The sequence below is a fragment of the Juglans microcarpa x Juglans regia genome, chromosome 3D (genome assembly GCF_004785595.1).
Source record: "Juglans microcarpa x Juglans regia isolate MS1-56 chromosome 3D, Jm3101_v1.0, whole genome shotgun sequence".
Taxonomy (NCBI): Eukaryota; Viridiplantae; Streptophyta; class Magnoliopsida; order Fagales; family Juglandaceae; genus Juglans; species Juglans microcarpa x Juglans regia.
The window spans coordinates 3,990,228-4,004,205 of NC_054598.1; the positions used below are offsets into that span (position 1 = coordinate 3,990,228).

General features: G+C 36.2%; 2 protein-coding genes across 8 annotated transcripts; one reads left to right on the forward strand and one right to left on the reverse strand.

Annotated features, from left to right (window-relative positions):
* The first annotated feature begins 272 nt into the window (after nt 1-272).
* On the forward strand, nt 273-6,073 carry LOC121255791 (thiamine biosynthetic bifunctional enzyme TH1, chloroplastic). Of its 7 annotated transcripts, XM_041156310.1 has the most exons (12): nt 367-413; nt 730-774; nt 902-960; nt 1,076-1,261; nt 1,780-1,854; nt 2,182-2,257; nt 2,343-2,418; nt 2,884-3,018; nt 3,269-3,333; nt 3,453-3,580; nt 4,490-4,746; nt 5,213-6,073. In XM_041156310.1, the coding sequence occupies exons 4-12, from the start codon at nt 1,112-1,114 to the stop codon at nt 5,754-5,756; spliced, it is 1,506 nt and encodes a 501-aa protein (XP_041012244.1). In that variant the 5' UTR covers nt 367-413; nt 730-774; nt 902-960; nt 1,076-1,111; the 3' UTR covers nt 5,757-6,073. The 7 variants fall into 7 exon arrangements, with proteins under 7 accessions (XP_041012240.1, XP_041012238.1, XP_041012241.1 ...); XM_041156304.1 differs by having other exon boundaries at nt 291-413; nt 907-1,261; XM_041156306.1 differs by lacking the exons at nt 730-774; nt 902-960 and having other exon boundaries at nt 273-413.
* Nucleotides 6,074-6,629: 556 nt separating this feature from the next.
* Nucleotides 6,630-12,080, reverse strand: LOC121254979 (serine/threonine-protein kinase SRK2A). The gene is made up of 9 exons (XM_041155244.1): nt 11,628-12,080; nt 11,294-11,368; nt 10,947-11,048; nt 10,521-10,574; nt 10,320-10,412; nt 10,140-10,232; nt 8,874-8,978; nt 8,657-8,755; nt 6,630-7,415 (listed from the first exon to the last, which is right to left on the reverse strand). The coding sequence occupies exons 1-9, from the start codon at nt 11,745-11,747 to the stop codon at nt 7,092-7,094; spliced, it is 1,065 nt and encodes a 354-aa protein (XP_041011178.1). The 5' UTR covers nt 11,748-12,080; the 3' UTR covers nt 6,630-7,091.
* Between the last annotated feature and the right edge of the window lie 1,898 nt (nt 12,081-13,978).

Below are 13,978 nucleotides of genomic sequence, written 5' to 3' on the forward strand. Positions count from 1 at the left end.
ACTAGTGTTAAAAGGTAACTCAATATAATTGTTGAGTTAGTGTAGCTCATTCACAAATTTATATACTAATATCTAATCCAATATTAAGATTTTAGATTGCGTTTAGATGTTAAACTGAGTTGAGTTGATATTATAAAATATTATTAAAATATTATTTTTAATATTATTATTATTTTGAGATTTAAAAAAATTGAATTGTTTATTATATTTTGTATTAAAATTTTAAAAAATTATAATGATGAGTTAAAATGATTTTAATACTCAAACGAGTTGCTCTGATCCGGCCCATCTTACGACAGCCCGCTTTTCAAATCCATGAGTATTTTTTCATCTGTTTCAAGGAGCGGCGTCCTCCTTCGTAACATTCCATGGCCTACACGCAGGTCCTCTCCACTTCCTGCATGTTCTACAAGGTACGCTACTTTGTTTTACACTGTTTGGTGTCCTAGAAAATGTTCGGAGAATGGTAAGGAATCGAACTCTTGACTCGGAGAAAAAAAATCCATTGTCCATTTCAACTCGTTGACCTAATATTTTTTGTCTCATTTTTGAAACTGTCCAAATGGAGACAGGTTTCTTCGTCCTCTTTCGATTATTTATATATTTTATAAATTCCGTTTGGGTGATTAGAAAATTTGGGAAAAGAAGGAGAGCCAAAATCTGACTCCACGAAACAATAGAAAACGAAGAATACAAAAGAGTAATAATAGTATTTGATTGTGCTTTTAGGTACTCACTTATAATGACGCGTAAAAGCGGAAGAGTGCGCACCCAGTTAATAGTGAATTTATTCTTGCACGAGCATAGTTTCCTTGCAAAAGCATTTCATTTCAGAGAAGAGCTAGAAGTTTTATTTTATTTTATTAGCTATCAAACACTATTAAGGTTTTGATTATTTCAGTGCAGTAAGTTCTTCACTTCTGTCTTCATAGAATTTCCTGGCATTAAATCTATTTCAAGGTGCTCTACTCGGGTTTCAACAATCTTGGGTTTGATCTTACCATTTTTTATTTCAAGAATCAGCCATATCATTCAAACACTATTTTTTTTTTTTTTTTTTTTTGTGGAGATGCAGGAAGATAGAGTTCCGATTACAAGTGATCACTCCAAGATGAAAACTCCACATGTATTGACCGTTGCTGGCTCTGACTCGGGTGCCGGTGCTGGAATCCAGGCCGATCTTAAGACCTGTGCAGCACGTGGAGTCTACTGTTCCACGGTCATAACTGCTGTCACTGCCCAAAACACTGTTGGAGTTCAGGTTTCTGTTCATTATTAAGTTTTACGAGCCACGCACCATTTGTTTCTGAGAGAGGAAATTATATTTTGCTTTATCGCTCGAGTAGCATATGCTCTATTCAACTTAATCCTAATACAATAACTTTGTTTTGTTGTTTAGAATCGTTTAAACATAACAAAACCAAACAAACCTACATTTGTAACTGTTTTATTTATTTGAACCATGCATCCTAGTTTGGATTGTGAGATGAGAATTTTTTGTTTTGGATGAAAGTTTAAGATATTATTTTTTAATTATTATTGTTTTGGATTTGAAAATTTTGAATTGAGATTTGAAAAAGTTGAATTGTTTATTATATTTTGTGTGAAAATTTGAAAAAGCTGTAATGATGAGATGAGATGAGATGAGAATTTTATGTCTCATCCCACTTGCCAAACCTTAAATGTAGGTTTTACAATTTGATGCCTTGCAGGTTATTACAGTTTTCACACTTGCATTGGTGCTTGTGTTCTTGTCTGTAATTATTTTGAAATTCTCAGGGTGTAAATATCGTGCCTGAGGATTTTGTGGCAGAGCAGTTAAAGTCCGTTTTATCTGATATGCAAGTTGACGTGGTAAGTCAGAATTGGTGGTTGCCACAAATTCTTGGAATGTACACTGGATGTATACAAGAGTTCAAAAAATTGTGCAATAATGTCTTCCTTGTCAATAAAGAATACTGTGCAAAAAAAAAAAAAAAAAAAGACATTTTAGTTTGTAGTTTTGGATAATTTGATATAGGTGGTGTGGTACACATTGTTATAAATTAAAAACAGCTGGTCACTTTGGGTTTCCACTTAACTTGACATGACATTTGTTCCATGTTTAGTCGGAATCCTGTTTTCCTTCTAAAGGTTATTACGATTTGATTTGTTTCTAACCAAATTATGAAATAAACATAGGTGAAAACTGGCATGCTACCATCTGTTGGCATAGTCAGTGTTCTTAGTCAAAGTCTACGTGAATTTCCGGTTCAAGGTATGCCTACTTTTGGTAATGGATTGTGTATATGATAAAACTCCTGGTGGCATTCTAATTGGCTTAGTTATATCAATGAAGGCAGCTTTAGTGGTTGATCCTGTCATGGTATCTACAAGTGGAGATGTACTGGCTGATCCTTCCATTCTTGCTGAATTTCGGTATGCTAAACTTTCTGGGGAACATTCGTGAAATTGATAGTCCTGGCAACTATTTCTGTCAGTTTTATGTGACCCTTTGGCTAATTTGATACCCATGAGTTCTCGGTCACGTGATTTTGCTGTTAGTGAGTTCTTACCCATCTGAGTCCTTTGCAGAGACACTATGTTTGTTCTCTTTGCATGTCTGTATCTCTATAGCTTCTCACTGCTATCCATCTTTTGTAATTCTTTTCCTATCTTCAGCAGAAATCCTTGCATCTTATTTTTTTTATTGCATTGTTTGTTGTGTTTTTGAAATGATTAAAGGTTTTTTTTTTTTTTTTTTTTTTTTTAATTTTATAAGTATTTGAAATGATTAAAGTTATTGGTCAAGGAGTGAAGAAGTCCCATTTTAATTTCCTTTGTATATTATTTCTGGCCTAGAGGAAATCTGTGGTAATTATACTTTCCAGTTACTGCATGCAGAGAGGAGCTTCTTCCTATGGCTGATATAATCACTCCAAATTTAAAAGAGGCATCTGCTTTACTTGGTTGTCAGCAACTGAAAACAGTTTCTGACATGCGTTCTGCTGCAAAACTGCTGCATGAGATGGGGCCAAGGTAGATATTAGAAAATTCTTTGAATGTTAATTCTCTCTTGATGAGCTGACATTATGGAACTGCTCTATTTTGTATTTCTTGCCGTTATAGGCATCAATCTATGTTGTATACCCTTGGCTGGGGCAATAAACCCATTGAAATATCTTAGAAAAATGTGCTTAGGTCTGCTTTAACCTGCTGGTTTGACTGCCGAATTTGAGATCCATTGGTGGTAAATCAGTGTGTTTAACCAAACTGTTAATTTGTTCAGATATGTGATTGTCAAAGGTGGCGATCTTCCTGATTCATTGGATGCTGTTGATATTTTCTTTGATGGTAGGCTTAGACTCTTTGCAATCCTTCACCGACAATGATAGTTTTGTTTCCTGTCCTTTCAATGTAGTTGGGAATAGTTCATGTAGTTACATAGTCAACTTTAAGAGTGGATTTTGCAGGCCAGGGCTTCTATGAGCTGCGTTCCTCACGCATTAGAACTCGCAACACTCATGGTACTGGATGCAGTTTGGCATCATGTATAGCAGCTGAGCTGGCAAAAGGTTCTTCAATGCTCCCTGCTGTTAAGGTGACTCGGTATTTCTCATTTTCTAATTCCTGCATGAGGCGGGTGCTTATTTCACTGTTCTTTATTTATGTTATTTATGCAGTATGATTTGTTCTTTGTTTTCAGTATTCCAAAAATATACCTATCAAAAAGCATTCCAAAAGAGACATAATAGAAATAGTTAGGGGATTAGCATGCTTGTATAGGTGCAGACAGGTGTCACTTATGGGGTGGAATAGAAACCTGTAAGGGGGTACAATGACCGCATGCTTTACTATTCAGTTGGAGTCTTTTTTAAGAAGAAAAATAACATTGAGAAAAATAATAAATTTTATCAACAAATCTGTACCCCTGCCATTTGGAGAGGGAGATGCATTAAGTCCACCTTAACTACTTCCAATTTATGTGGCTTTAGTTCTTACTACCTTGTCATGCTTTGCTTATTTATTTGTGAGCTTAGAAATGTGAAGTATGTTTTTGGCCTCTAATTTTGCTTGAACCTTGATGGTAACTTAATTTTTATTCGTCTGCAATACCTAATTCCCAATGCTTTGTGTGACTCCCTTCAAGTGGCGAGTGGATATCAGTGTGCATGTATTTAAAATAAAAAGTGGTATCATCATAGAGTAATGCTACATCTCACTTTCACCACACTATCATGTAAAATGTGGCATTTTTATCACCCTTGGATCATCCTTTTTTTTTTTTCTTAAAAAGAAAAATCCAAAGGTTGATAGGCAATGCCACCTCAACATAGTTGGATGAAAATGAGATGAGAGTATGGTAGGTTGAATTTCCCATCATTATGTCAGTTCTTATATATATCCAAGGTTGGCCGGTAGCTAAACATTTATGTCCATGTGCGTAATTCTGCTGTCTTTAAAATAAAATGGAGGATAAGCATCAGTTTATCTATTTGAGCTTTGACAGGTTGCTAAACGCTATGTTGAGACTGCCTTGGATTACAGCAAAGACATTGCTATTGGAAATGGGACCCAAGGCCCCTTTGACCACCTTTTTAGGCTTAAGAGTAATGTTCAGAAGTCCCATAGGCAAGTTGGATTTAATCCAAGTGACTTGTTCTTGTATGCTGTTACGGATTCTGGGATGAATGAAAAGTGGGGCCGTTCTATTACAGATGCTGTTAAAGCTGCCATAGAGGGAGGTGCTACCATTGTTCAATTGAGGTTTGTTGCTCCTAATATACTTTGCTCCTTAGTCACATCATATTTATATTTTAGTGTTGACTTCAATTTTCATGGAAAGTTTTGAGTTGTTCAATTTACTCAGTGAGGATTTTCTGCTCCACGCTCCTTCCACCTCCAGAAAAAAAAAGTGCTGCCTCTAATTTGAGTGGTCAGCCTCAGCCATCATTTAATTTTGCACATTCTGCTTTGTCTATTAAATGTCATCTTAGATTCCCTAAGAGTAGCAAAAAGATGCCTCCCACTTTCATTTCTGTGAGCTTACAAAAAGTCACTGTGGGTCACAAGTTTGAAGAGTTCCCTTATTGTTCCTATATGTTCTCCCATGTGTGTAATTGAATGGTACCGTAATAGGATTGTTTTTCTGCACTCATTTCTGCCTGTGCAAAATTTTTTGTATATGAATTCAGTTTTGTAGTTATTAATAATATTTTCCTCTGATTGGCAGGGAAAAGGATGCTGAAACTCAGAAGTTTTTGGAAGCAGCAAAAGCATGCTGTGAAATTTGCCATTCACATGGAATACCTCTACTCATAAACGACCGCATTGATATTGCCCTTGCTTGTGACGCTGATGGTGTGCATGTTGGTCAGTCAGACATGCCTGCTCGTGTGGCCCGCACTCTTCTTGGCCCTGAAAAAATCATTGGTGTATCATGCAAGACACTAGAGCAAGCCCATCAAGCATGGATTGACGGTGCTGATTACATTGGTTGTGGTGGTGTATATCCAACTAATACTAAAGCAACCAATCTCACTGTTGGCCTGGAGGGGTTGGAAACTGTTTGTAAGGCTTCCAAGTTACCTGTGGTTGCAATTGGTGGTATTGGTGCTTCAAATGCAGGCTCTGTGATGGAAACTGCCGTGCAGAATTTGAAGGGAGTTGCTGTTGTGTCGGCCCTTTTTGACAGGGAATGTATTCTGACGGAAACCAGGAAGTTGCATGCAGTGCTAAAGAAGGCAGCATCGATGACAATACAGAGGACCCATTGAAATGATATTAGTTTGGCTCATCCTCTGCAGATTTAAGTTATCACACCCATCAAAAGATTCTGGGGCTGAAGAAATGATTTTTTTGGTATGTTTAATAATTGGTACAACGAGTGCATATTCCATAGAATAACAATGTGATATAACTGATTGTGTTTGGGGGCAGTGATACCAGCCTTGCGTCAATTGCTTTCAATTGGAACTAAAAGGCAAGTTGCTGCCTTTCAGCCAATCAATCTAAACAAAAGAATTGATATATGATGGCCATTTGATGATCGATCTGTATGCTTGCTTTGTGAAAGATAATTGGCTCATGAGTATTTTGTGGCTTTTGCATGTATGGTCGACAGATTGGTTATTTTACTTGGCTTGTAAGTTTCTCCAGGTACATGTTGAAGGCAATATCGGTCATATCCCGATATGTTTCCTTTTGGCTCCCAATAAACGCATCAAGCCATTTTTAACACACAGAGACTCCGAGTAACCTTCGGAGAAAATGGGGAAAAATGAAAAGAAAAAGAAAATCGAAGTCGCTCTCTTACTTTTATGGGTGGCATTGGCAAGGATAGTGCGTAGAATATCCCCAATTTATTTTCTCACTTTGCGTCATAGCCAACCACACGTCATAATACCCAGACAAAAGATCCATCTTGATTCTTTTTAAAGAAAAGATCCAAGTTGAAAACGTTTATCAGCTCAGAATGGAGAATAGAGAGACTCCATTCTCCAGCAGTGCGCCTTTATTCGCCATTCACTTGATTCACCGATTCGGACACTCATGCAACAAAACAAATCAGGCATCTGTATATCTCGGGTGGTATACCTTATCCTGGAATACAAAGTCCACCAAACAAGATTGAAAAAAAAAAAACTATATTTAATAAACTAACAGTCAATTTTATTGATATAGCCCTTTAATCAGTACAAGCCTCCGTACATACAACTGAAGGGGGGTGGATTCATCTTACAATAATTTTATGTTCTCTAATAAAACCTATACCACGCAAAACCCTTAATTCAAGGCCAACCTTACAACTCAACCCCATCCCCTCCATACCCACGAGTGGGGGAAAAACCACTATACCAAGTCAAACTCACAAAAGTATTTTCAAATCCCAATCTTTCCAGGATAATAGTAATAGGACAAGAGTAACATTCCCTTAAAGTTCTGGTGCTGAGACCGACCACGACACTTTAAATTTACAAACATTTATCAAACACCATGACCTAAGCAGAAAACTGGACTTTTATACAAATAAGAAACCATTATGAAATCAAAGGAGATTTAAGAACTCAAAACTCTTTAGGTCTCTAATAATTAAGAACCAATAGTTGGTCTTAACTGACATTAACTTCTCCACTTTCCTGTGCCTCCTTGACTTTCTTCTCATACTCGTCTTCTTCTTCCTCCTCCTTAGCAACAGCATCTTCTTCCTTGCCGTCACCATCTTCTTCTCCTCCCCAGCCAAAACCTCCAATAGATCGGGAAGCTGGAGGAGGAACTTTGGCCTCTTTGACAATTTTCATTATATCTTCCGCAGGTTGAAGGGAAAAGCTAGGATTCTCTTTCTTGTAGTACACGGCTTGAGCTGCTTCTGTTAGTTCCCTTGGCAAGTTCTTTAAAAACCACGGATGGCTCTTGATTTCTTTAATGGTGATCCTCTGCCAAGGGGGAAAGGAAAAAGAAGGAAATCAAACATTATATGACACATTATTGTATACAATAACAATAAACAACCCCACTCCAACAATCAACCTATAACAAAATTATTTCCACTTTGCTCACTTTAAAAAATGAACAGGAAATAGTATGTAGAATTGTTCCAAATGGAAATCATATAGTGGAACATGAGATTTAGCGCGGAACATGAAATTTTTCATGCAACTGATTACATGAATCTAGATTTTAGATATGCATTGTGCACTTCAAATTATCTTGGATTATTCATAGTAGAATTCTGTCAATTAGGATGGCCATAAAATGGCTCGTCATACAAATCTGATTTACTGTCACCAAGGGTACAGGCATTAAGAGAGAATTTATATATCCACGGAAGCTGGTACCAAACAATTTCACAAGGTTAAATAAGAGTAGATGATATCCAAACATTGCAGATTATCCAAAGGAGGCAGGTATAGAAAGATGATTTTTGAGCCTAGGACAAAAAACCTAAAACAGCGTCTCTGTAGTATCGTCTTCAAAGAACATACAAGGATCAGCCTCAGCATGGCTGCCAGTGTGAAGGTTGTGCCATAGCCTGGCAGCTATTGCTAAATGGAACTTTGTAGTAACTTGGCACACTGCCCAAAAATTTGGTGTCATCTTAAAAAGAAGTGAGCATAATAAAGCCAATAACAATCAGAACCTTTCAGGATTTATGGATGGTGCTTCTGCCACAAACACGAGACTCTACTAGTCCCTTCCTACAATTATCTCTTAGAAAAAGGGACCACTGTCCATGTTTCTAGAAGGCACAATGGCATACAACAGACTTAGAAATCTGTAAATAATGCTTATGGTGATCTTTAGGGGGCTAAAGGTTGTGACTCTTGGCCCTATAAATCAGAGCAAACATTATTAAGATAGTAGGAATCTCATAAATTCCATCTATGTCCCAGCACATAAAATACCTAATAACTCTCTTAGCCAACGACACAGCCTTCAAAAACCATAGTTCTCTTGCTTTAATTGAACATGGCAAGTGGACCCTACAAACTAGATGTTGAAATCAACAAAACTGCACAGTAGCATACCTAACAACAGCAAATCAATCTTCCAAGTTAGTAACAAGATCATTTTTAGAACAGTTATATATGCAAATTAACTTGATGTCATTCATGTCCTTCTAGAATAAGCTGATGAAAATTCTTAGCAAAGATCAGCAACTTAGTCTCACACATACCCTTAGAGGATTTGCAACAAAAATGCGAGAAAGAAGTTGTTTACAATCTTGAGATATGTGAACATAGTCTGGAATCTTGTACTGAACAGCCATTATTCGCTGCACAAGAATGAAAAAACAGCCATTATTCACTGCAAAAGAATGACAGAGAAAGATATTGAACTGTCAAAATAAGAAACCTAATTGTTTTAAGGCCATCCAAATGAAGATGAATTACATTGATGGTTTTCCTGAAATTCTTCGGGTCTTGGGGATCCTCAAATGGGTATGCTCCCACCAGCATAACATAAAGAGTCACTCCACATGACCATACATCCGCCAACTGAACATACACAAAGCATAATTAAATAGACCTGCAAAGCAAATGGTATTTATATTCTTTGCACAAGTAAGAAACTCGTCAAACAAGAGGGCAAAATGTAATTTAAGAAGTTTTATTGTTCTTCCCAGGCCGGACAAGCGTTTAACTGCTTTCCTTCTGAACGTGTCTCATACGTGAATGGGCTCTGTGGTCACTGAAGTCTGTATCTTATTACAAAAAGGATAGTCTCAATTGATCATACTATAATTGGTGTAGGTGTGATTATTTATAAACAAAATAAAAAGTCAGCAACATAAGGAAGAAGACCAACAGGGATCACATATAACAGAAGTCATACAAAAGACATACGATAACAAGGGAAGCAAGACCCTCATTGTGCACTATGCCATTGGCTTTTCATTAAAATATGGAGAAATTGGGATCATTATCCTATATGCTATTATTGGTTGGCACACACCATTTAGCTCATATGGTTTAATTTTCCAATCAATCAATTGATAAAAGACTACAGTCATGTATGCAATAGATGATTTGCAATTTACTGAGACAGGAACATCAGTGGGCAGAAAACCAAGGGCAAATGCACAAAGGCTCAAGCATCAAGCCCTCAAAGCAGAAAGCATATCTTTTCTGGATTTTTTTTTTTTTTGGATAGGTATATATTTTCTGGATGTGATATTGAACAAGTTTTAAAGAGCAATATTTGAACTGAGAAGTTTGAGGAAACACAATCTACAAATTATAGAATTTTTTCATTCTAATTTGTAGCATAGCAGCAATTATGGTGACAATAAAGGCCTCATAGAGACATAATAGTGTAGTCATTAAACCAGCATCAATCATCTGTATAATTATAAAATATTTCACCCAAGACCACTAAAATTGTAAAGGTTTCTTTTTGTTTGCCTCCTTTTTTTGAGATAGGATATATATTAACATGACAGAAGACAGTGTTACCTCCGTCTGCATGAAGCATGCAAGAGATCCACCTATCTAGGAAAAGAAAAAGTGCTGAAAATCTTGAAAAGTACAGTATTCAAAACATCGTTTTTGGTCTAAATACAAAGTAAATCTGACTTATTAACCACTGGGAAATGAAGCATGTATAGAAAAACTTATTTAAAAATGTAAGGGCTCAGCAATATCCAATATCTAATTTACCTTGCCATCATACTCTCTCCGAGAAAGAACCTCAGGTGCAATATATGCTGGAGTTCCAACGGTTGATTTGGGTCTTGAATGTAGCAGAGATGACTACACAAACAAAGCTAATCAGAGGCTATAAATTTCATAGTTACCTCATAGAAAACTTCAGATACTAAGTACAGCCTATAACTGAACCTTTGAATAACCAAAATCACAAATCTTCAGACGTGGAGCAGGGCTTCCATCCAGCAAGGTGTTCTCCAGCTTCAAATCTCTATGGCATATTTGCTTCAGGACAAGGCAAAATTAAAGTGAAAAGTTAACTCCAAGTAGAGAAAGGAAATAGAAAGCTGCAAAGAAAATAAAGGAAATCATGGATACTTTAATAGTTCTTACCATAAAATGACAGTAGCACACTCCAGAAATAAGCTGCTGGAAAAAATATCTAGCCTGACAAGATGCAGAGAAATATACAAGAATAAGATTCATAGTAGTTCACTTCTGTTTGGTTGCTTGGTAACCAAAGGAAACCGCAAAGAAAATAAAGGGAAACGTAATTCAGATCTTTATCTTCATTTTTTCTATAATGTTGCAAATTCTTTATCTCATAAGCCACATCAGCCCGACTAAGCCAACTAGCTAGACTGCACTCTGATAAAGGGAGGTCTTTGAAATCACATATATTTCAAGATCCAAATATAATTCTTCTGTTTTCTTCCTATATATTCCCAGCAAACAAACATGAAAGTATAAATCAATGATTCGGGAACCAGAAATTTTATGAAATTGGAGCTCAGTATCAGTCAAGAACAAGGATCAAACCTCATCTTCGCTAAATCTTCCAGCAGCACAAATTCGCTCAAATAGCTCTCCACCTGCCGCGTACTCCATGACAATAGCGAGATGGGTAGGAGTCAAAACCACCTAAAAATCCAGAAAACCATTTTTTTTTTTTATCAGTAATCAAGAAGTTTTATTCATAGAAAAATCCAGAAAACCAAATTGGACCACTGAAAATTATAGAATTAAAACTATCTTCGAAACTCAAACAAAACCGTACATAGAAACATATACATATCTTGTGTGTGCGCGCTGAGTGTTGAAATCAAAAGAGGAAAAGGAAAAAAAAAAAAAACTTTATTCATACGTCACGCAACGCAAGCACACACCTCCTTGAACCGAATAATGTTTGGATGGCAGAGCGATCTGTGATTTATGATTTCTCTCGCCACATTCTCGTCAATCTGCCAACAAACAAGCAGGTACACAGGTAATAAGTCGCCGCCCAAGCATGCATAACGACATTCTGAAAATTTCCCGATTGCTTAGACAATGGAAATGGGGATTCGATGATTACTGAACTACCCAAATCAATTTATGGCTTTTTTTCAGGGTAGCTTCGGGGAAGTTAATCTTAAAAATTATCAATTTAATCAAGTAGAATGCAACAAATATATGAGGATATTTATTTGGCATATGGAATGGACTTGGACGGGCGGATACCTTGTGTCCCCGTTCGATGTATTTCATGGCGACGAGCTCTTTCGTCTCTTTATCGCGCATAAGCCTGGCCACTCCGAAGTTCCCAGACCCTATGTCCTTCACCAGCTCGTACTTCTCCATCGATATTATCTCTTATCTTTCGCCTCTCGTAATGTGCCAAACCCTAACTTCAGTGTCACGCTTTTTAAGAAATCCCGGTTATTGGGCCTCACTCAATTCATGACTTCAAGCTTGCGAAGAAGCACAAAATCCAACGGCAATAATCTCCAACTCCAAACCCTAATTAACTAAGAATCAGAATCCTAGAGAGAGAGAGAGAGAGAGAGAGAGGGATAATTTTGGGGGAACTTGGGGATTTGAAGGAAAGCAAAAGATTCTGAGAGAGTTGTTTCAGGGAGAGATGCGAAACTGCATGCGATGTCTCCTTTAGCAGACAGTAAGGTAGCAAATAAAGAGAGAGAGAGAGAGAGAGAGTGACACGCGTCGCAAAGCATTGTCGTCTATCATCGACGTCATTGGGCAATCTACTTTTTATTGCGTGATTTTCTACCCCCTAAAAAACGTTTAGCTTACAAATCTCGCACGCCGTTCGTGTGAACGTGACATCTCTATATATTGTATGTACTAAAAATAGTTTTGTAATTATTTTTTCCAAGTCTCAATTAGACAGTTTGGATGAGATTATTTTAAATAAATTGAATAAAATTATTATTTTAAAATTTAAAAAAATTAAATTTTTTATTATATTTTATATGAAAATTTAAAAAATTTATAATGATAAGAGGAGATGAATTAAAAGTGTTTATCTAAACGTGCCTTTTAATTAGCGAGAATTCCTTAAAAAACATAATTTGGTAAAACTTTTGGAAGAACACGTCCTGCATCTGTCAAATACTATAACGTTGTCTTTGGAGCAAGAAAGTAGTGTCTTTTTGTAGAGTATTATTATTCATAAGTTTCACATATCACAATTTTTTTTAATTTTTTTAATTTTATTCTTCTTAAAACAATTAAATTTTTTTACTCATTATCGATATAACACATATTTTGTAAGATAAAATAATTAAAAAATCACAAAAAAAGAGGTGTGTGGCGAATAACGCTGGCTGCTGGCACAGGAGCAAGAAAGAAAGATTGTGTGGAACTCTCTCAAACAAACAGCCGCAAAACATGATGCAAGTTGAAGTAGGGCTTGAAATGATGATGACAATTGAAAGTGGGTGGGAGTGGTGGCCCTGGATGGCTGGTTGGCGCGCATGGGGCTAAGGAGGGGCACGTGCACTTGCGTCCACGACCATCTGATCTCTCCGTCCAAGACCTGCCCCGTAGCTGTATGAAAAATTGCGTACATGAACATAGCTGAAATTACGTAAGAGATTATGACTTAACTAGAAAGCAACTTATCTTATTTTGGGTGCTTTTCCTGTTCCACTTGCCGAACCACCAATCCACTTGGCTCCACCTAGCCAACTAAAATTCTATTCGGAGGCAGTGTCCATTCCAAATCTCTCCACGCAAGCTTCCCTTCATCATGTGATCAAACAATCACATTGAGGATAACTTGGAATAGCATGTTGGTTGAAGAGTCCCATCTCAATTAATGTCTAGTTTTTTTGGTCGATTTAAACGTGTCTGTTGATGCAAATAAAACAAAGTTGTCTGCTATTCCTAGTTGCAATCGCAGGTAAAAGTTTTTATCCAACAAATCTAGTAAGGACTAAAGGGCATTCATACTCTCATTCTCGGTTTCTCCGATATTCTCTCTGAACCTTTGAACTCACAAGGGCAGCACCTAATCGTTAGAGGATACCTTCTGAAACGTCACATAGATCACCTCCTTGATTATTTTGCAAGACACTATCACGTGAGTCATTTTTTTTATTTTGTGTCGACTTCGTTCACTTTCATGAAATTTTTCATCTCATCTCTTACCATTTCATATAATCATTACAATTTTATTAAATTCTCACACAAAATAAAATAAAAAATTTAATTTTTTCAAATCTCAAAACAAAAATAATATTAAAAAAAATATATTCTAATATTATTTTATTCAACTTTCAACTTTTATCTCAACTCATCTCATATTACCTACAAAAACAAATGAGGTTTAATTGAACTGGAGAATCATTTTTTTTAATATATAATTGTTAATTTTATGAAGAGATTTCGTAAAAGTAAAGTTCACATATTAATGTACTTAAATATAATATGCTGGATCAAATTTTACGATCTAATCTATTACAATAAATTAAATTAGTTTATAAACTTTACTTTTATAATATTCGTTTATAAAACAAATGTTTTTGGTGATACAAGTAAGATGAAATACTTTTATGGTAAGACATTGA

What these genes read in the sequence shown, in the direction of transcription:
- LOC121255791 (XM_041156304.1), top strand. Translation starts at nt 316, where the DNA reads ATGAGTATTTTTTCATCTGTTTCAAGGAGCGGCGTCCTCCTTCGTAAC. An exon ending in ACGTGAATTTCCGGTTCAAG is followed by an intron (nt 2,258 to 2,342) that starts GTATGCCTACTT and finishes CAATGAAGGCAG; the next exon opens with CTTTAGTGGTTGATCCTGTC. An exon ending in CAATGCTCCCTGCTGTTAAG is followed by an intron (nt 3,581 to 4,489) that starts GTGACTCGGTAT and finishes GAGCTTTGACAG; the next exon opens with GTTGCTAAACGCTATGTTGA.
- LOC121254979 (XM_041155244.1), bottom strand. Translation starts at nt 11,747, where the DNA reads ATGGAGAAGTACGAGCTGGTGAAGGACATAGGGTCTGGGAACTTCGGA. An exon ending in ACATCGAACGGGGACACAAG is followed by an intron (nt 11,369 to 11,627) that starts GTATCCGCCCGT and finishes GTTTGTTGGCAG; the next exon opens with ATTGACGAGAATGTGGCGAG. An exon ending in ACATTATTCGGTTCAAGGAG is followed by an intron (nt 11,049 to 11,293) that starts GTGTGTGCTTGC and finishes CTGGATTTTTAG; the next exon opens with GTGGTTTTGACTCCTACCCA.